This window comes from Trichomycterus rosablanca, chromosome 9, assembly GCF_030014385.1.
Source record: "Trichomycterus rosablanca isolate fTriRos1 chromosome 9, fTriRos1.hap1, whole genome shotgun sequence".
Classification (NCBI taxonomy): Eukaryota; Metazoa; Chordata; class Actinopteri; order Siluriformes; family Trichomycteridae; genus Trichomycterus; species Trichomycterus rosablanca.
The window spans coordinates 20,159,888-20,181,458 of record NC_085996.1 but is presented as its reverse complement, the minus strand read 5'-3'; the positions used below and the strand labels follow the sequence as shown (position 1 = coordinate 20,181,458).

At 40.1% G+C, this 21,571-nt stretch overlaps 1 protein-coding gene across 1 annotated transcript in view; it reads left to right on the top strand.

Moving 5' to 3' along the window:
* Positions 1-254: 254 nt before the first annotated feature.
* Positions 255-21,571, top strand: part of cd2ap (CD2-associated protein) — a 124,168-nt gene continuing 102,851 nt past the window's right edge. Inside the window, exon 1 of the mRNA XM_063002044.1 lies at positions 255-372. Coding sequence (XP_062858114.1) covers positions 360-372 — 13 coding nt within the window. The 5' untranslated portion in view covers positions 255-359. The remainder of the gene's footprint in view (positions 373-21,571) is intronic.

Sequence of the window (21,571 nt, the reverse complement as noted above, 5' to 3'; positions counted from 1 at the left end):
AAAGCCAACAATAAACTTATGAACAAACTCTAATTTATTTTTGGTAATATAAAAATGTGTTATAATTGTTCAGTCACAGAAAACACACAGTTGCAGTAATGACTATACTCGACTTATAACGTATAGCGTGTTAAGTTTGATTTCTCTTTAGTCTCGCGCGATTCCAGCACTGAAATATCGCGGAGTTTCTTGCTCCTGTGTAGATGTGTGTGTGTGTGTATGTGTGGCAGTAGTTTCAGGGCAACCTAAGAAAGGTGGAGACTCCGGGAGAACTTCCTGCACTGTACACCTACACAAGTACAGAGTAAAGCCGTGGAAAACACAACACAAGCGCTGAACTGCTGGACTGTGGGAGACGGATGGATTTATTTTGTGAGTAATTCTTTTCCTCTTCGTTGCGACTCGGCACTAATAGATAGTAAATAAATATACACATTGCTAGCATCCAGGTTGCTAGCTAACCCCGTTTATAGGACGGACTAGTGGCGCTCCTGCAGCAGTATGGGTGAGTTGCTTTTCGGTTTAATAACAGTAGTTCTGATTTTTATTGAGTAATACTGCTTTATATGCTATAACGACACACAATTACTGTTATTTATACTTATAACGTGTGCCATATGTTAGGGTGAGCAAAATATTCCAGAACGTCTGTGTAGCAAAGCTGGCTAGGCTCGACCTGCCCAGAAAATTCCTCCTGGTTTTGGCAGGATTGAGTTCGTCCACACGGCGTCAAAACAGCTAACCGGGTTAGAACGAAAACAAACGAACATAAAAGGTTACAAACATGCACAAAATAATTTACATAAATTATATTATTCATAAACGGCCAAAAAAAATTAAGAAATATAGTGGCACATGCGCTTAAAGCTCGACTCCTCCTTTAGCTGAAGTTTTAAGTGTTCTTGCGTCAACAAGGAACGTCCAAGTTAGCCTGGCACTGCTTACCACCGGTTAGTACATAATATAAATATTACATAAATCAATATCCACCCCACAAGTGTTGTTATCACCCCAGATTACACTTATTAAGTTCTTATTTTCTTTTTCTTTACTTGATTTGATTCTTAAAATACAGATCAGGAAGTCAAAGTCTTCTAAAAACTTACCCCCCCCCCCCCCCCCCCCCCCCCACACACACACACACACACACACACTCCAACTCAACTCAAAAGAAGCTTTATTGGCATGACAAAATAGGACATTCGTATTGCCAAAGCTCAGTTACAGAGAAAAAAAACCCAATAAGAACAAATATATACAAAACAGTTTACAATAGGTGCAAAAATATAAAATAGAATAAAATATTAATATAAACAGTGCAAATAATAACAATTAAAAAGGTGACATTTACAATATTGAGGTAGTAAAACAGCGTTTGTTGTGTGTGTGTGTGTGTGTGTGTGTGTGTGTGTGTGTGTGTGTGTGTGTGTGTGTGTGAGAGAGACATGGTCACCCACTGTCCCTCACCTGGTGGCAGGTGTGTGTGTAGAGTGCTGCTAGTGTGCAGCTCTCTCTGTGCTCCCCCAGTAGGTGGGGCAGTTTGTCGGGTCTGGGAGGGAGGTGAAGTCGGGGATGACGGTGTTAAATTTAGGGAAGATTTGGGCCCGGATGTGGTGGTACTTGGTACACTGGGTGAGAAAGTGCAGCTCCGTCTCTACTGTACCGAGAGTGCAGTGCTGACACAAGCTCTACTCCCAGGTCGTGTGCGCTCAGTCTGTACACACACACAGTAGTATTTACACCCCTTACAACACATCACCTTGCCAGCTCACACAATTCGTTGACAAACTCCTGTGTAAATAGTTTCACAGTTGTGTGTTCTTTTATTTATTTCTTTAATTCCGTAATAAACCATAAAGGATTTAACTCCACCTGAACTCCCAAGTATGGGGACGGCAGCCCAGGATAGGAGGTGCATGTTTGTTGGCAGTAAGCTGGCAGACAGCATAAATTTGACTTCTTGTCCTTCTTCATGCATCATTGATCCAGTTGTCTCTGGTCCTTTTTCCGCCTTATCAGTCATTGTTTGTTTATTTTGTTTTTAACATAACGACGGCATAGGTAGTTGCACGTTACGCATACTTTATCAGTTAATTGTCATTGTCAGACATTGTATTTTGAATCTCCAATTTACCTAACTTATATGGACTGTGAAGGGAAGCCTGTAGTTCCCAGAGGAATCCTATGTAGACACGGCGAGAACATGCAAACTCCACACATTAAGTGGGTAGCACTGTCACCTCACAGCAAGAATGTCCTTGGTTTGATCCCCAGGTGGGGCGGTCCTGGTCCTTTCTGTGTGGAGTTTGCATGTTCTCCCCGTGTCCGTGTGGATTTCCTCCGGGTGCTCCGGTTTCCTCCCACAGTCCAAAGACATTAAAGTTAGGTAAATTGAAGATACAAAATCCTATGCAGACACGGCAAGAACATGCAAACTCCACACATTAAGGACCTGTGGGCGGCACGGCGGCTAAGTGGGTTGCACTGTCGCCTCACAGCAAGAAGGTCCTGGGTTCGATCCTCAGGTGGGGCGGTCCAGGTCCTTTCTGTGTGGAGTTTGCATGTTCTCCCCGTGTCCATGCAAGTGAGATGAACTGAAGATACTAAATTGTCCATGACTGTGTTTGATATAACCTTGTGAACTGATGAATCTTGTGTAATGAGTAACTACCGTTCCTGTCATGAATGTAACCAAAGAGTGTAAATCATGATGTTAAAATCCTAATAAACAAACAAACACTAAGGACCTGTACTGCTCTGCCCGGGAATCGAAACCAGGACCTCCTTTCTGTGAGGCGAAAGTGTTACCCATCTAGTTAGTGTGTTAGTGTGTAATGACCCTATCTGTCATTAAACACAGCCAAATAATACTGTTTCTGCTTTACAAGAGTAAATGGATCATCTCTTAGTTAGGTCTAGTATAGCAGTATAGTACAGACTGTCCACTTTTAATCAGAAAGCATTTAAAACATGTTAGGGATCTAATCAGATCAAAACATAGACCTGATTAGGTATACTCAAGTCTCAAAAATCCATTGTAAAGAAGGGGAGGTGATATAAAACTACACCCATGATACCAAGATAAGGCAGTCAGTCTCACAGACTTGTTTGAATGAGTGTTCTGATACAAACTGTTACTCAGACTGACTTGGAGAGGTTGTGAATTGACCATATACAAGATCTTACACCACAGTCTTTATAGAGGAGTTGTGTAGAAGAAGTCTTTACTGAAAAATCATGTAATGTAAAGAATTTAAAAATGTACAATTTAAGAATCTTTGTTAGTGTGGTAAACTAGCTTGGCTTGTCCTGACCGTAAGATTGATGTTGGTTTTGATAACATCTGTATGCACAGCATTACACAGCTTATCAGGTTAATCAATCATTTTGTCTGTACAATGTCAAAAATATACATAAAGTTATCTCAGAGCCTTTAAGGGTCATTCCAGCTCATGTCAATAAATTTTCAGAAAGGTCCCCATCTGACCATCTCAGAATCCCTTAAAATTGTGTTCATAGGGGACCCAGTCATAGAAAAATCCAGCATATTTTGCAAATCTGTCAGCTAGTGATACTCCAAACATGACTTAAAATGCACGATTTACTGCAATTTTAGGGTAAGATCTTTGCTCGGCGATCTAAACTCGGCTCTCAATCGCTATGTGTGAACTGTTCAACAACTCGATCCGAGCGGCTGAAGGGAGATATCTAGCATGTTGAATATCTGCATCAGTCGGTTGAGTGCGATTAGGGGGATAATATAGTTTCTATCAGAATACATTGGCACACACACAAGCTTTACAGTATTTGTGAACTTATCGTTCACAACCAAACCATAATACCAACACTGCATTACAAAAATATTTTTAAAAAATATATATTTATAAATAAAATATTTATTAACCTTCAACTTGCTACAGAACAGAACAATCCCTGCTGGTCGCGTTGCCAAATCCACTCGGATTCATTTATTTTTCTCTTTGCTTTTACCCTGCACATCAGCGCATAAACAACTTTGATCACTCGCTACTTGTTGTTTTTTGGACGTGGTGTCACTTTGTTTTCGTGACAAAACGTAGTTTGGGAGACCAGAGAAGCTCGCCTGCGATTCCAGTTGGTGATAGATGGTGTACTGTGAAACCCCCTATCACCGATCAGTCGTGTAGTGTGAAATACACACCGACTTGAAAGACTCCCGATTACGAGAGATCCAGTTGTGTAGTGTGAACTGTACAGCGACCTGATGACTTGGAAAGTCGTGTAGTGTGAACTTGGCATAAGCTGCAAGCAACATGTCTGCAGTTTGTACCAGCTTTGATAGCCTTAGGTTGGGGAAGAAAGGTTACCTTTAACTCTGGTTGTTAGTTTAGGCACAGCATTGATTTAGGTATTGACTTTTGACCAGACGGTATCTGAGTTGCCATGCTGATTCCCAAAAAAGGTATAATCCTTTTTGGGGAGATTCTCTACTTTGTGATAGCTTAATGTCTGGATGTGATGTTAAAAAATGCAATGACGTTTTTGATATAAGGGTTTTATGAGCTGTTTAATTAATATAATACAAAATTATTGCTGAAAATATTGCATCTATGAATCAAAAACATCATTTACACTGTGATCTGTTACATCATAATGCATTTAATGTTCAGTCTATGTTGGTTAGTTAGTTAATAATTCTACAGAAAACTTCCCATTGGATTTATGAATGCAGTAAACTGGTCAAACGTGTAGCAGCAATCCGATGCACAGAAAATAGTAGCAGCTTGTTAAATTACATACATTTAGAAATGCACTTGCAGTAATAATCTGAACAGTATACAAAATTTGTATCGCTAGTTCATACTGTTCATCAGATGGCTAGCCAAATAAGTATATTTGTAAATACTTAAAACAAAAGGTAAATTGAATTCACACTTCACAGAAACTTAGCAGTGAACTACTGTATGTAGAAAACAAATAACCCAAAACAAATATAGCTTTGCTTAAATAAGTCAAATCTGAGACCATATGAGGGGTCTCTAAGGACAATATGAAAACACAATTTTACCTAGTGCACATGCATGCATTACAACTTAGGTCATCTGGCAGTTCCTCAGCAAATATTGCTTCTTTTTCATGATATGTAAGTGGGTAGCACTTTCGCCTCAGAGCAAGAAGATCCTGGGTTCGATCCTCAGGTCCGGGTTTTTTCTGCGTGGAGTTTGCATGTTCTTTCCGTGTCCGCGTGGGTTTTCTCCGGGTGCTCCGGTTTCCTCCCACAGTCCAAAGACATGCAAGTGAGGTGAATTGGAGATACAAAATGGTCCAAGACTGTGTTTAATATAACCTTGTGAACTATCGTTCCTGTCATGAATGTAACCAAAAGTGTAAAACATGACGTTAAAATCCTAATAAACAAGCAAATAAACAAATCATGAAATGTAAAGTTACTGAAGAAGCATGATAGGGAATACATTGTTTGAATAAGCACTATATTAGCATAATTTAACAGCATAATGAAATTTTTGTATCCAAAAAAGGTTTTTTCCATTTTTTATCACATCGCCTCCAGACTAGTCCAGACTTGTCAAGCTATCACACAGTAAACATTTACCAAAAATATTTATACCTTTACCAGAGTTAAAGGTGACACTTTTTCCTGAATATCTCCTTGTCTGAGCTGGTCAAACTGAGACTTATTGCTTGCAGCTGAGGAGTTATTGCATCCAGAATATAACATATAATGCTGGGTATTTTACATGAAATATCCATCTACAAAAGGGCACAATTTTAAGAGATTTTGAAGTGGTAAGGTGGGGAGAATTCATTGAGTTGTGCTGGAATAACAAGTCAGCAACGAGCAGCTCAAGTAATCTGACATGCTGTGATAGTTTTAACCAATTAAACAGTTTTTATGTTGACACATTGCAGATTTATCCAGTTAATCTATAAAAGGTTGCGCTATGTAGACACTGTCCTCAGAACATGTCAAATTGAAGTCGAAAGGCAAGGATTTAATCATAGTGAAGCTTAGATCTGGAGACAGACAGATCTCAAAAGTACATTAGTCCATTATAATGAAGTGAAGATGATGTACAATTATGACTGAACTTGTCCTGGTCCTGGTCAGGATTGATGGAAAAATGAATGATGCACAGAGCTCTTGAATTAAAAACCTGCTAAAATTAAACGCTTAAACTAAAATGGAAGTTTAACCATAGTGACCCACTGAAGTGGTTTTAAAAATCATATCCTTAAATAGGAAGTCTGAACAATAATTACGTTGTTCAAAATGAATTAAGATGTTAAATGACTACTGGTTGTGTGTGATAGCTGCCAAAAGTGGTTAAATCAAATACTGAACAAAATGTGTACTTGTTTCTGTGTCTGATCCAAAAAGTTCACTAGTTTCTTGTCACTTGCATGCTAAGCCCAGGTTGTGATGTCATTTAGCATAGGGGCTATAAATACATTTTAGGGAACTATATATTAGCTCAGGTTAGATCATGTGAATAGATAAGTGGATGTGTGAAAGTGTGAGGTCTGTTCGAGTGCAGCCTTATATCCTAAACTGAAAGTGCTGATGTTTGACCAGTGAAAGTTGTCTCAATTGTCCTGTAAACCTCGTGACTCTATTTTATATCTTGTCACATTGATAATTTATCCTCATCATCACTTCTATGTATATATCACCGTTTCCCATGCTCAGGGACGCTTTAAAAGATTTTCAAAGTGGTGTACGATTTCAAAAACACAGAAAAAGACAGACATGCAGATGAGAAACACAGATTTTTTGCCTTGCTATGAAACTGCATGCCTCAACATGTCATCATGGGTTCACTTCAAATTTCTTAGACCACAAGGTAGAAGCAGCTCAAATCAAACAGAGTTGAAATGTTGACCCTGATGCAACATTAGAATCAGTGCATGTAGTATATTTTGTCCTGATACTGTACTGATATCATGGCAGTACTGATACTGATCTGATGTTGATGAAATGCTTACTTATGTGGTAGCAAGTTATGCAAAATGCAGTGGTTGCATGCTTTAACCATGTGTCATGTTCAGATACTGTCTGTTTGTCTGTCTATATCTATCGCTTCCTCTTTATACGAGGGATCTTTAAAAAGTTTCCACACTTTTATATTTTGGTTGGAAACGGTGAGGGTGGGAGGAGTTTGTTTATTTGGATTTTAACGTCATGTTTTACACTCTTTGGTTACATTCATGACAGACACGGTAGTTACTCGTTACACAAGATTCATCAGTTCACAAGGTTAAATCAAACACAGTCATGGACAATTTTGTATCTCCAATTCACCTCACTTGCATGTCTTTGGACTGTGGGAGGAAACCGGAGCACCCGGGGGAAACCCACGCAGACACGGGGAGAACATGCAAACTCCACACAGTAAGGACCCGGACCGCCCCACCTGGGGATCGATCCCAGGACCTTCTTGCTCTGAGGCGACAGTGCTACCCACTTAGCCACCGTGCCGCCCGGGTGGGAGGAGTAGTAATTGGTCGTGTTTAAGAGACTGAGAGAGAGCTTATAATCTGGATTTAGCACCATCTGATTTCCACCTTTTTGGACCACTCAAAGCTCAGGCATAGCTGTTGTTATAGCTGAAAGATCACATAGAGGTCACTCTATTTTAGTACTGTATGTCTTCTTGTAAAGTACCGGGCAACAACAAGCTGCCAAATAGCTTTAGTGAGTCTCTGGATCTGATTATTATACCTCCAAATGGTATTGGGGGTTTTAATGATGGGGATGAGGAGTACTTTTTAATTTGTCTATTTAATATCTCTTGAAGGTGTTTAATTGGCTTTATATCTAGTGTCTGCAAAAGCTGTGTGCTTGTGTGGCATGATGGTAAGAGCACAGAGAGTGTGTCCATGGCATAATCCATCTGCGCTTGAGTCTCAGGTCACAAACTGATGAGCGGACATGGTCTTTCAGGATTTTATAATGGAGAACGGAATTCATGATTCCATCAATTATGACAAGCTGTCCAGGTCCTGCAGAAGCGAACAGCCCCAGACCATGACATTACTACCATACCATGCTTGACTGTTGGTGTGGTGTTCTTATAGTGGAATGCAGTGTTAGCTTTACAATGTGACCCAGAAAGTTCCACCTTTAACTCATTCCTAAAGGTCCTGGGAGTCATCTAGATGTTTTTTGGCAGATGCAAAGCAAGCCTTTAGCAGTGGTTTGCACTTTGCAACTCTCTCATTGATACCACATTTGCCCAGTGTATTTCTTCTTATTCAGTTGAGTCCCAGTGCCTTTACAATAGCTTTGTAACCCTTTCCAGACTGGTAGATTCCAGTGGTTTGTTTCGTATCTGTATTTGAGTCTCCTTAGAACGTGACATCATGTTGTGCTTTTTGAGACCTTTTAGCCATTGCCAGATGGGTTTATTTAAATGATGTTTGATTTAGTAGCTCTGGCAGTAATCATGCCTGGATGTGGCTAGTGAAATAAAACCCAGTTGTGATTTTAATTTGGTAACTGCTTGATTCAGTGTGTGAGCAATTAGTTTTACCACATAGGGCCAGGTAGGGCTGAACAGCATTCATCATTAAAGAAATAAAATCTTTGTTTAAAAATAAAAGCAGCGGTAAAAAGACTCGCTGCAACCAGGGCTGGATTCTGAGTACCTCGTATCGAATCCAGCTCTGCCTCCCCGGTTCGAGGCTGAGTGGCTGTTTGAGCAACGATTGGCCGGTTGCTCAGTTGGGGGGGTGGGACAAAGAACCGGATGTGGGTCCTCTCTCTGTCAGAATGCGATTACGACCTCTGCCGGCTGATTAGAGGCGCCTGCACAGGAGATGAGGAAGAGTGCCCTTAGGGTGTGTCTCTCCGCATGCAAACTCATCCAAACTCATCAATGTGCGGGTGGCAAAAATGCATCCGGCTGCTGCTCATGTTTAGGAGGGGATACGGGTTAGCTTCGATCTCCTCGGTCAGGGCAGGGTTTGGCATAGACGGAGAGGAAGCACGATGCAAATTGGACAGTTGGATGCGCTAAAGGGGGAGGAAAAAAAATAAAAATAAATAAAAGTAGTTTGATCATTTAAAAGTGTGACAGAAGAAATCAAAAAGGCGCAAATACTTTTTCACAACCCTGTACGTTTCTGTTTTCTCAATCGCATATTACATCATCTCTATTTTCACCACCTTGTAATTTTATGGTCGGAAGTTGTACTGAAGAGTGGCTTTAATAAGCAAAAGGCAACCTTAAACTATTCTAAATTTAACATTCAGCTTTTTTGAAAGGTCTGGCATGTTAAATGTATTTACATGTCATATTATTGCAGCACATTTTATTGGAAGAATGTCATTGAAACATAGTGGAAGTGTGTACTAGCTCTATCCATCAGTGAATAAACATCATTGTCTAGGCTGTATGTTCAAATAAACCTCTGACCACAATTGTCTGATCTAACCACTATTGGTTTTCATAGGCTTTTGATTTAATTATCATGTTATAGACTGACAAAGCCTAGTGCATACTGCATGTTTGAAAAAAGTCAGAATTACTGTGTCCACAGTGCACAATTTTCTTTTACTTGCTATCAGGCATCTTGCGAACAGAAAGATGTTTCTCATAAGGTTGTTAGGCCTACAGTATTATATTGCTGCTGAACTTAGAATTTGATAAAGAATTGATTCACACAATGAACTCATTAATTAAATAATAATAATAAATAAGTTACGAGGACATTTAAAAGTAAAACCAAAAAGTTAAGTTGCAATAAATAATTTTTGTTGAGACTGTGGCTAAAACACAAAAACTTCATTTTGGATTATTTGGATTCTATTTTATAAAATCTCGATATATCGCCCAGCCCTAATCACTATGCATGATGTGTCCTGAATCTTGTACAGTAATATAAGGGGCGGCACTGTCACCTCACAGCAAGAAACTCTTGGGTTCGATCCCCAGGTGGAGCGGTCCGGGTCCTTTCTGTGTAAAGTTCTCCTCGTGTCTGCGTTGGTTTCCTCTGAGAGCTTTGGTTTCCTCCCACAGTCCAAAGACATGCAGGTGAGGTGAATTGAAGATACAAAATTGTCCATGACTGTGTTTGACATTAAATTTGTGAACTGAAGAATCTTGTGTAATGAGTAACTACCTGTTCTGTCATGAATGTAACCAAAGTGTAAAACGTGATGTTAAAATCCTAATAAACAATACATGTACAGTACTATAGAGCAACCTTTTCTCAATCAGGGTGGTTACTCTAAGCTACTTTCTGATGTTGCTGACATAATGAAAGGAATTCAAACTTAAAAGAACTAAAGTTACACGATTTATCATGAAAATAGAGTAAATTATTATCATTTGCTGCCTCGTACAAACTAGCATGGAATGGTTTTAAATAGAAAGGCTCCAGAATCAGATAACTCTGTGACCCTTGGAGTTCACTGAAAAGCTAAAAAAAACAAGAGCAATCAGCAGTGATCAGGAAAGATCACACAATAAAAAATGTACAATTTAAGACTTGTACAATGTACAATTTTAGACATTTCATTTAGGTACGGCCTTAAATATAGTGTAAAAAAGTTGTCCTTCAATAAAATATGGTCACTTTTCAATGTGTAACATTTTTTTTAAATGAAAAAGGTAAAACTGTAGGTAAAACATTCTTATCTACCTGAACATAAAACATTGTATAGAAATATAGACACCAATATCAAACCACATTTATTTCAAATGTAACTACAACACAAAGTTTGAACTTTGCTCCAGTATTAAGAGGTTGTTTTACGCTGGATTCCCTTCCTGATACAACTCTCCTTGGGAGAGGTAATACATCTGTCTGCAGTAGTGCAAAATTCAGCGTGACACCTGTGCTATTTTACTCACACTGTGGTGAATTTGGGAGGGTAAATACTAGGGCTGGCTCGATACCACTTTTTTATGTCCGATAACGATACCGATACTGCAAATTGAGTATCTGCCGATACCAATCCGATACCGTCATTTCTCCTCAAACAACTAAGCAGTAATAATACACGTCTCAATGCACCATGGTTAAACTAGCTATCTAAATAACAATGCTCAGACTGTGAAACGAATATTCTAAAGGAATAAATACAGAACCTACAACATCACACTTCTGCAAAACTGCTGTTTTTATTTTCACTTTTACACACACAACATTTAGCAGCATTTTTGGCTTGTTTAACAAAAGTGTCTACAATTGGAAGATTTGGATGTCAATCAAACACGATGGACCAATTAGAACTGACGCAGAGTTTAACTTTTCTGTTGAAGTTCTGTCACGTTTTTAGATTATTAAAAACCAAAGCGTGCTTATTAAAAAACCCTGCTGGATTTTGAAGAGGACATCTGTGGCTAAATGGGAAGCGGTGTAGTTTGTTTTATTTCATAACTGTTTAACTGTTTAACTGATTAATTGTTGAGGATGTGAGAGATCTCCAAGCCGGGACAAGATAGATTTTCTTTATCACGGATGAGCGATTTATCATTTATTAAGCGATTTTTTTCATTGTGTTTAAACAGTGTGTTTAGGTGTGGCAGCAGTAGATGATTTTTTAAAATGCTAAAAGTTTAAGTACATCAGTGTGTTTTAATTTCTGAATGGCTGTTGCGGATGAATTGTAGATCAGTGGCACATGTTAATTTATGTCATCAAGAGTGAGCTGGCAATAAACGGCGCTCTGTTGGAATGTATCTTCGTGTGTTATTTGCTTTACACACAAACAATGGCCTTATTTACATTAAGTGTTATTTACATTGTGTTATTTACATTGTGTTATTTACATTGTGTTATTTACATTGTGTTATTTACATTAAGTGTTATTTACATTAAGCAACAGTATCGGATCAGATGACACGTTTTTTTCCTTCCGATATGCCATCCAGTGATTTGGGCCAATATCGGACCAATACCGATACAGAGTATCGGATCGGTGCCAGCCCTAGTAAATTCTGTCAGTATTTAGCACCTGGACAATCCCTATTAAGCGCTGATGTGTGTGATTTAGCTTTTTCTACCTGACTGCGTTGATAAAACAGTAACGTGTATGTCGATTATTGGTTAATCATTTGATTGATGATTAAACTAGGATACTCGGATTGTAGATTTTTTTTATTTATTTATTTATTTTTTTTTACCCCTTTTTCTCCCACTTTTAGCGCATCCAATTTCTACCCGTCAATCATCCTCTCACTAATGCTGGTCTTTGCTCCTGATTGGATAGAACGAGGCTGCTCCACGCCCCCTCCGAAACGTGCACAGCAATTATCACCCACACTTGACGAGCGCAGTGTGGTACAGCGCTGTGCACGGAGGGCCACACCCTCTACCGCACTCCTTCCCCATCTCCGTGCAGGCGCCACCAACCAGCCAGCAGAGGTCGTAATCGCATTAGTCTGAGAGAGAGTCCCCATCCGGCTTTTAGTCCCGCCCCTTATTTGAACAACAGGCCAATCGTTGTTCATGTAGCCACTCGGCCTCAGCCGGCAAGGCAGAGCCGAGATTCAATACGATGTATTCGAGATCTCAGCTCTGGTGAACAGCGTGTGTTTTACCGCTGCGCCACCTGAGCGGCCAGATTGTGGATCTTGTGAATCAGATGTAAACTTTGTCAGTCTTCTCTGCTTCCCAATTCTCTACTTCCCAACTCTCCCAATCCCAGAGTTCGGGGAATACCGTAAATTACCACTGTTCCACCTGAGCGCCCTAGATTTTTTGCTACCACCATTTTAAAGTTATATGTGTGGGAAATTCTTAAGCTAAAACCTTTTTACGAAACTGATCTTTGCATGATCTTTGCATGTTTTAGCTGCTCATATGACCTGTAACACTCTTGTTTAGTTCAGAAGGCTAGTTCAGCAACAAAACAGTGCAGCGATTAGGACCAGACTGCAAACCCTGGTTAATCTTGCTAGGTGTGGTTGTTTTTGTGTGAATTCCTGTAGTCTTAAGATTGCAGTCTGGAAAAATTAAATATTAGCATTTTATTTGCCCACATATCTGTTTCCTGTCACCTAAAGCTTTGATTTCTAGTCTAAACACTTTTGAACAGTTTCTGCTCGGAAAATATGTGAAACATCTTGACAGCCTCTCCCTGCATGTCTCCTGTTGTTCTTTATATAGGGTCCAATTAGAATGGCTTTTACACATTACATAGTGCACTATGCTATGTATGAAAGGTGCTATACAAATAAACTTGCCTTGCCTATGTAGCCTTGCAGTAGTATACATTAAATAGTAAAAAGCAAACTTTAAAAAATAAGATATACAGTAGTATATTTAACATATATTGATATACACACTAGGGTTGGGCGATATCGCCGATTTTCATACCGTCATACCGTCTTCAGGAAATACCGCGGTATACGGTATTACCGCGGCGGGGGGGGGTTTGGGGGATTTGGGGGTGGGGTGTCGCGGACAAACTTTACAGTGTACACACTTGAGTGTAATTACAATATTTCAATGTTTTATTATAAAAAGATTTAACAATCTGAACGTCAAACATTGCTTATCTTGTCTGATCTATAATAAATACGCATAAGTATAAATGCATGTGTATCAATTACACTTTAACACAAACATTAACACATAACATTTTGGCATTGTAATCTCTCTCTGCCCACACAAAACAGAATAATAGCAGGCTACACACTTCAATATATTTAAAAAATTAACTGCTTAGTTTATAGTTACAGATATTTCTTAAAAGTGTATGAACGTGTACGATTAGTTATGCCTGTAATCCAGAATTAAGTTCTATACCGTAACAAAAAATATGAATGTAAATGTTCATGCTGCGATGACGGTGATGTAGTCCAAACATTTGAGTGGTTAACGAGAACGCTACTTTACATGTCACACAAGCTCAGTGCAAAACAACTCGAGCACAGAAACGGTACAAATCCGATCTATTCCCTACACACTCGCTCCCTACGCCCTATAGTGCGCTTCACTTTCTTAAAGGGCCAGACAATATATTTTATAATTCACATTACACGACAGGTGAGACGTTCTTTTTTCTTAATATAGCGCTTTTATTTAGGAAAAAATAGTTCTTACATAGGCAGGAAAATCTATGGCAGACAAGAGTCAGAACAGCGGATTGGGCGTAACGTTATTATTACTGTTTGCTCCTTTTTCTCAACACTTGTGCTCGATTTACACTGAAGATATATTTAGTAAATAAGTACATGTCCGCGCATGCACGCGCTTGTGTTCATTTCCGGTTGAACTGATAAAAAATTTTGATTTTGAAAAATTAAAAGACGAACCGTTTTTCAGTTTCTGCTTGTTAGCTCACAGCTAACGCTAGCCAGTGTGGCTCTTCACTCGTCTCTCTGTGTTATCACCAGTAAGCACCCCACAGCCAAACAGCGAGCTCCAACCGCCTACCCCTCCCACCCCTCCCACCCCTCACTCACTGTGGATGCGCGCATGTCCTAAAGTCTCAGTTTTCAAGGTAAACCTGAAGCAGAAATTTGGTGCTTCACATTGAAAAAATACCGTCACCATTTTTGAATACCGTCACCATTTTTAAATACTGCGGTATACGGTAATATCGTCATACCGCCCAACCCTACTACACACACATACCGATCAGTCATAACATTTAAAACCACCTCCTTGTTTCTACACTGACTGTGCATTTTATCAGCTCCACTTACCATATAGAAGCACTTTGTAGTTCTACAATTACTGACTGTAGTCCATCTGTTTCTCTGCATGCTTTGTTAGCCCCCTTTCATGCTGTTCTTCAATGGTCAGGACTCTCCCAGGACCACCACAGAGTAGGTATTATTTAGGTGGTGGATCATTCTCAGTACTGTGGAGACACTGACATGGTGGTGGTGTGTTAGTGAGTGTTGTGCTGGTTTGAGTGGATAAGACACAGCAGCACTGCTAGAGTTTTTAAACACCTCACTGTCACTGATGGACTGAGAATAGTCCACCAACCAAAAACATCCAGTCAACAGTGACCTGTGGGCAGCGTGCTCTGACCAGTGATGAAGATCTAGAAGATGACCAACTCAAACAGCAGCAATTGATGAGTGATCATCTCTGACTTTACATCTACGAGGTGGACCAAAAAGGTAGGAGTGTCTAATAGAGTGGACAGTGAGTGGACGGTATTTAAAAACTCCATCAGTGCTGCTGTGTCTGATCCACTCATACCAGCACAACACACATTAACACACCACCACCATGTTAGTGTCACTGCAGTGCTGAGAATGATCCACCACCCAAATAATACCTACTCTGTAGTGGTCCTGTGGGGGTCCTGACCATTGAAGAACAGCATGAAAGGGGGCTAACAAAGCATGCAGAGAAACAGATGGACTCCAGTCAGTAATTGTAGAACTACAGAGTGCTTCTATATGGTAAGTGGAGCTGATATATACAGTGTATCACAAAAGTGAGTACACCCCTCACATTTCTGCAGATATTTAAGTATATCTTTTCATGGGACAACACTGACAAAATGACACTTTGACACAATGAAAAGTAGTCTGTGTGCAGCTTATATAACAGTGTAAATTTATTCTTCCCTCAAAATAACTCAATATACAGCCATTAATGTCTAAACCACTGGCAACAAAAGTGAGTACACCCCTAAGAGACTACACCCCTAAATGTCCAAATTGAGCACTGCTTGTCATTTTCCCTCCAAAATGTCATGTGATTTGTTAGTGTTACTAGGTCTCAGGTGTGCATAGGGAGCAGGTGTGTTCAATTTAGTAGTACAGCTCTCACACTCTCTCATACTGGTCACTGAAAGTTCCAACATGGCACCTCATGGCAAAGAACTCTCTGAGGATCTTAAAAGACGAATTGTTGCGCTACATGAAGATGGCCAAGGCTACAAGAAGATTGCCAACACCCTGAAACTGAGCTGCAGCACAGTGGCCAAGATCACCCAGCGTTTTAAAAGAGCAGGGTCCACTCAGAACAGACCTCGCGTTGGTCGTCCAAAGAAGCTGAGTGCACGTGCTCAGCGTCACATCCAACTGCTGTCTTTGAAAGATAGGCGCAGGAGTGCTGTCAGCATTGCTGCAGAGATTGAAAAGGTGGGGGGTCAGCCTGTCAGTGCTCAGACCATACGCCGCACACTACATCAAATTGGTCTGCATGGCTGTCACCCCAGAAGGAAGCCTCTTCTGAAGTCTCTACACAAGAAAGCCCGCAAACAGTTTGCTGAAGACATGTCAACAAAGGACATGGATTACTGGAACCATGTCCTATGGTCTGATGAGACCAAGATTAATTTGTTTGGTTCAGATGGTCTCAAGCATGTGTGGCGGCAATCAGGTGAGGAGTACAAAGAGAAGTGTGTCATGCCTACAGTCAAGCATGGTGGTGGGAATGCCATGGTCTGGGGCTGCATGAGTGCAGCAGGTGTTGGGGAGTTACATTTCATTGAGGGACACATGAACTCCAATATGTACTGTGAAATACTGAAGCAGAGCATGATCCCCTCCCTCCGGAAACTGGGTCGCAGGGCAGTGTTCCAGCATGATAATGACCCCAAACACACCTCTGAGACGACCACTGCTTTATTGAAGAGGCTGAGGGTAAAGGTGATGGACTGGCCAAGCATGTCTTTAGACCTAAACCCAATAGAACATCTTTGGGGCATCCTCAAGCGGAAGGTGGAGGAGCGCAAAGTCTCGAATATCCGCCAGCTCCGTGATGTCGTCATGGAGGAGTGGAAAAGCATTCCAGTGGCAACCTGTGAAGCTCTGGTAAACTCCATGCCCAGGAGAGTTAAGGCAGTTCTGGGAAATAATGGTGGCCACACAAAATATTGACACTTCAGGAACTTTCACTAAGGGGTGTACTCACTTTTGTTGCCGGTGGTTTAGACATTAATGGCTGTATATTGAGTTATTTTAAGGGAAGAATAAATTTACACTGTTATATAAGCTGCACACAGACTACTTTTCATTGTGTCAAAGTGTCATTTTGTCAGTGTTGTCCCATGAAAAGATATACTTAAATATCTGCAGAAATGTGAGGGGTGTACTGACTTTTGTGATACACTGTATATGTATATATATATATATGTGATTGGCTATGTCTGAGAAAGGGGACCAGATGGTCGAGACACCCCAATTAATTTGCGTCCTGTCCAGGGTGTGTACTGCGTTGCACCCAGTAATTATGGGAACACTGGACCCACTACAGTTCTGGCCAGAATATAGTGTTGGTAATACATTAATTGGAAATAGGAAAAAAGAAAATTTAAATATTTACTGACAGGCATAATGTATAAATGTATTTAAAATGAGGTACTGTTTGTGTCCACCCACGATTAGTTTGTGACGTGAATTATTTTTAGTACAATAAACAGATTGTTGGAGCTAATCGTTTATTTATAGTATCTATTCAAGTGTGTCATTTACTTTTGTAGTCCCACCCAAAGCTGAATCGTGGAAAACTTTTCGGTGCCTTGAGGCATGCAGCTGTGTCTGTGAGTGTCTGTGAATAGTTACAGTTAAGGTCAAAATTATTAGCCCCCCTTATGAAATCAAATAAAACCCTTATTCTTTCAATGACATGGGCCATAACCTTAAGTGTTTATAGTTTGTGTGTGTCCACAAGAACAAAGACAACATCTGCATAAGGTCAAATGAACATTTTTATTGGTTTGCTGAACTGAAACAAGAAAAAAGCAAAAAATGCAATGGTCAAAATTATTAGCCCTCTGACAACTAATAGTCAATAGTGTAGCCTTTCTGATCCAAAACTGACAACAACCTCTTCTGGTAGTTTCTAACTAAGTTGGCACATGTCTCCTGAGGGATTTTAGCCCATTCTTCCTTGGCAAATTGTTCAAGATCATGCAAATTGCTCGGTCTCCGAGCATGGACCCGAACCTTGAGCTCCCTCCACAGATTCTCAATAGGATTGAGATCAGGGCTCTGAGAGGGCCACTCCAGAACCTTGATTTTGGTGTCTTTCAAAAAGTTTTTGACTAAGTTTGATGTATGTTTCGGGTCATTGTCTTGTTGGAAGACCCAGCGACGACCTAACCCTAGACTGGCAGCAGATGTGTTGATGTTATTCTTCAAAATATCCACATAATCCTCTTTTTTCATGGTCCCATGCACCCGAACAAGGTTTCCTGTCCCTGAAGCAGCAAAACAGCCCCACAGCATTATGCTTCCACCAGCATGCTTCACTGTGGGGACAGTATTTTTAGGGTTGAAGGCCTCGCCCTTCCTACGCCAAACAAAAGCAGCATCCATATGCCCAAACAGCTCAAGTTTGGTTTCATCAGACCAAAGGACAGACTTCCAAAACTCACCCTTATGTTTTAGACTGTCTCTGGCAAAGTTCAGTCGGGCTTTGGTGTGCCGCTGTAAAAGCAACGGGGTTTTTCTTGGACGATGACCACGAAGTCCACCACGATGAAGAGCCCTCACAACAGTCTTGCGTGAAACATCAAGTCCAGAGGAAGCCAGCTCAGCAACAATCATCTTTGCAGAGGTCCGGGGATTCTTGTTGACATCTCTGATTATTTTTCGCTGCAAAGTTTTGGAAATCTTGCGTTTTCGACCACGGCCAGGTTTATTTTTAACAGACTTTGTTTCTTTGTGCTTTGCGATGATGCAACGCACAGCTGTTCTAGAAACCATGAAACGCTTGGAAATGGCAGTATATCCTTCCCCCTGAAGATGAAGGTCCACTATCTTCTGTCTGAGGTCCAGACTGATTTCTTTGCTTTTTGGCATGATGATATTGCTTCTTAGAAAGATTATTGAGCAACCCTAGAGTATCCCTTTCATTCAAGCAGTCAAATGATACTAACTCTGCTTCTTGGAGTCACTTAAATAAGGTTCAGTGCTAATTGATTGCTCAGGTGTGTTTTCAAACCTAATTGACTGCTCAGGTGTGGTTTCAAACCCAGTTCATTTGTTTTGAAAGCACAAAATCACATGGGGGCTAATAATTTTGACCATCTCAGTTTTCATCAGATTTTTAATAAAGAAATCTTGAATATTTATTTTACATTCTAAAGTGCACCAAAATGGGGCCATATCATTGATGAATGATTTACTATATGAAATTTTATGAATATTGCAAACATTGGGCAGTATTTTAGGGAAATATTCAAAAGTTCCTAGGGGGCTAATAATTTTGACCTTAACTGTATGTGCAATAGTATGCTGTTTGTGGTCTTCTGTTAGCACTTGTCCTATGTTTCTATAGTATCTGTAGATCTTAGCCATGTAGCAGTCATGGACTCAGTATTTACAGTGTGTGTGCATGTAGGAAGCTAAAAAGTCCACTTTTGTCATTGCTGGAATGCACAGACATTTAGGTCATGACATGTAAAGCAGGGTGAGACTGTAGATTTAATGTTGGTGTCTTATAGCAACAAATTCCCAGGTTTATTGCATGTTACACATGTGACTGGAATCAATTTTTACTGCCCCCAACTTGTGTTGTAAAAGTTTAATCAATAGCCGAAGTCTGCTGCAACAAAGAAAACAAAAACAGATGCACCACGTGCAAATCCAGTTCCTTTCAAGTTTCTCTCTCATGAAATCTCTGTGAATTAGCCTAAAGTTTGTGACTATGTATTTCATTTTTTTATATTATGATTTTTTTCTTCTGTTTGTTCATTTTTCCGTTTTTCCACCCAATCTAGATGAAAGCCTATGGCTTTTATGTTGCCACCCCTACCCCAGTTAGGGTTGGGCGATATTGCCGATTTTCATATTGTCATACCGTCTTCCAAAAAAAATACCGCGACATGCGCTATTACTGCGCAGGGGGAGGGGGCGTGTCTGTGTGTCAGTGATGGGTCATTTGCGCAAACGATCTGATTCTATTGAACGGCTCTTTGAAATGAACTAAAGGAACCCGAGTTGCGCCTCTGGGAGCTGTTATATAGGGTGTGTTGGAAAAGCTAGGGAGCTCTCTACATATATTTTTATTTTATAATGACTGATTAATTCCGTCTACTGATGCGGAGTGGGTGAAATACAGCCGATTAGAACTGCGCAGTTATCACGGGGAGCGAGCGACACACACACCGATAAAGAGAGCGCTAGTAGTATTATGACAAATAATTGAGAAAAAACTCGTTTAATGATGTTAAATCTGATTGGTTCATGGCGTGTATGTTTTAAAGCAGAAACAAACACAGGCACAAACACATCTCTGCACAAGAGAGGATTTTTATGAAACTTAATGCAATGCAACCAGTCTGTCTCTTTCCTGTAGTTTCCTTTTAAAATAAATCTTTTTTTCTCATTGAAGTGTTGTTTGAATTATGCCTACATTTAATAGGGATGCACCGATCCGATATTAATATCGGATATCGGTCCCGATATTACCAAAATGAGATGGATCGGAAATCGGATAATCAGGCCGATCCATGGGTCCGATACGTTCACTTTAGTTCGTTTGCGACGCATGCTAAGCCCATACAGGACGTGCTGCTGACATATGGCGTATAACACAAACAAAAAGAGCAACATGGAGCGAGCCAAAGAGTCAGCTGCATGGAGGTATTTCACGCTTGCTATGCTAACAAGTTCGATGGCAACATGTTTTTTACTCATGTTTAGCTGTTATATTTTATTTTGAATTACTGTTGCAAATAAAAACACTCGGTATAAGTTTATACAAGTTAAAAATCAGTAATTTTATTTACGTTTGATAATAACTCCATTCGTTTCTCCGCCCCTTTCAGCTATGTTTATTTTTCTGCAATGAATGCTGGGATTGATTTGGTCACCAAGGCAGCGTCGGATGCTTACTCGTTGAGTGAAAATAACACTGAAATATTAAGATGCCTGTTTATTATTTTATTGACAAATAAATAGCAGTTCAGTACATTTATATCTGTGTTAATTATATTTTGTTTTGCAAACTTAGTAATGTTTAAGTCAATCCTGATGCCTTAAGTCTTTCCCACATAATAAAGTATACGGTTTATTAATTCAACAATGGTATCGGATCGGTATCGGGTATCGGCCGATATGCAAAGTATATGTATCGGATCGGTATCGGAACTGAAAAAGTTGGATCGGTGCATCCCTAACATTTTAAGGCAAGGTAGCAAAATGTTCATGATCGTTCATCATTGATATTAATATGGGGGCTGTCTTATACTAAGCTAACAGTTAGCATTTTGCCATTCAAACCAATGGGATGGGATAGCACAGTGCACAAGCATGTCAACTCACAAGCTCGATTTTGCAAATAAAAACACACGTGCAAGTTTATACAAGTTCAATAATCATCAGTAATCATTTATTTACGTTTGAAAATAATTCCGTTTCTCCGCACCGTCAGCCATGTTTTAAGCCAAGGACACTTCCGATGCTCACTCGTTCTTGAAATGTTAAGATACCGAACTACAGCTTATAAAGGCATCTAAGGTTTCAAACAGCCTCCTTCTCGGGAGCGCGCATAGGATGACGTAAAACGCGTCTATGTAGAGCGCGCACTAGTTTTTGTGTCATCACCTCCACAACCAATCAGTGAGCTCCAACCGCCTACCCCTCCCACCCCGCCCTTACTGTGGATGCGTGAATGTTAGGGCTGAAACGATTCCTCGAGT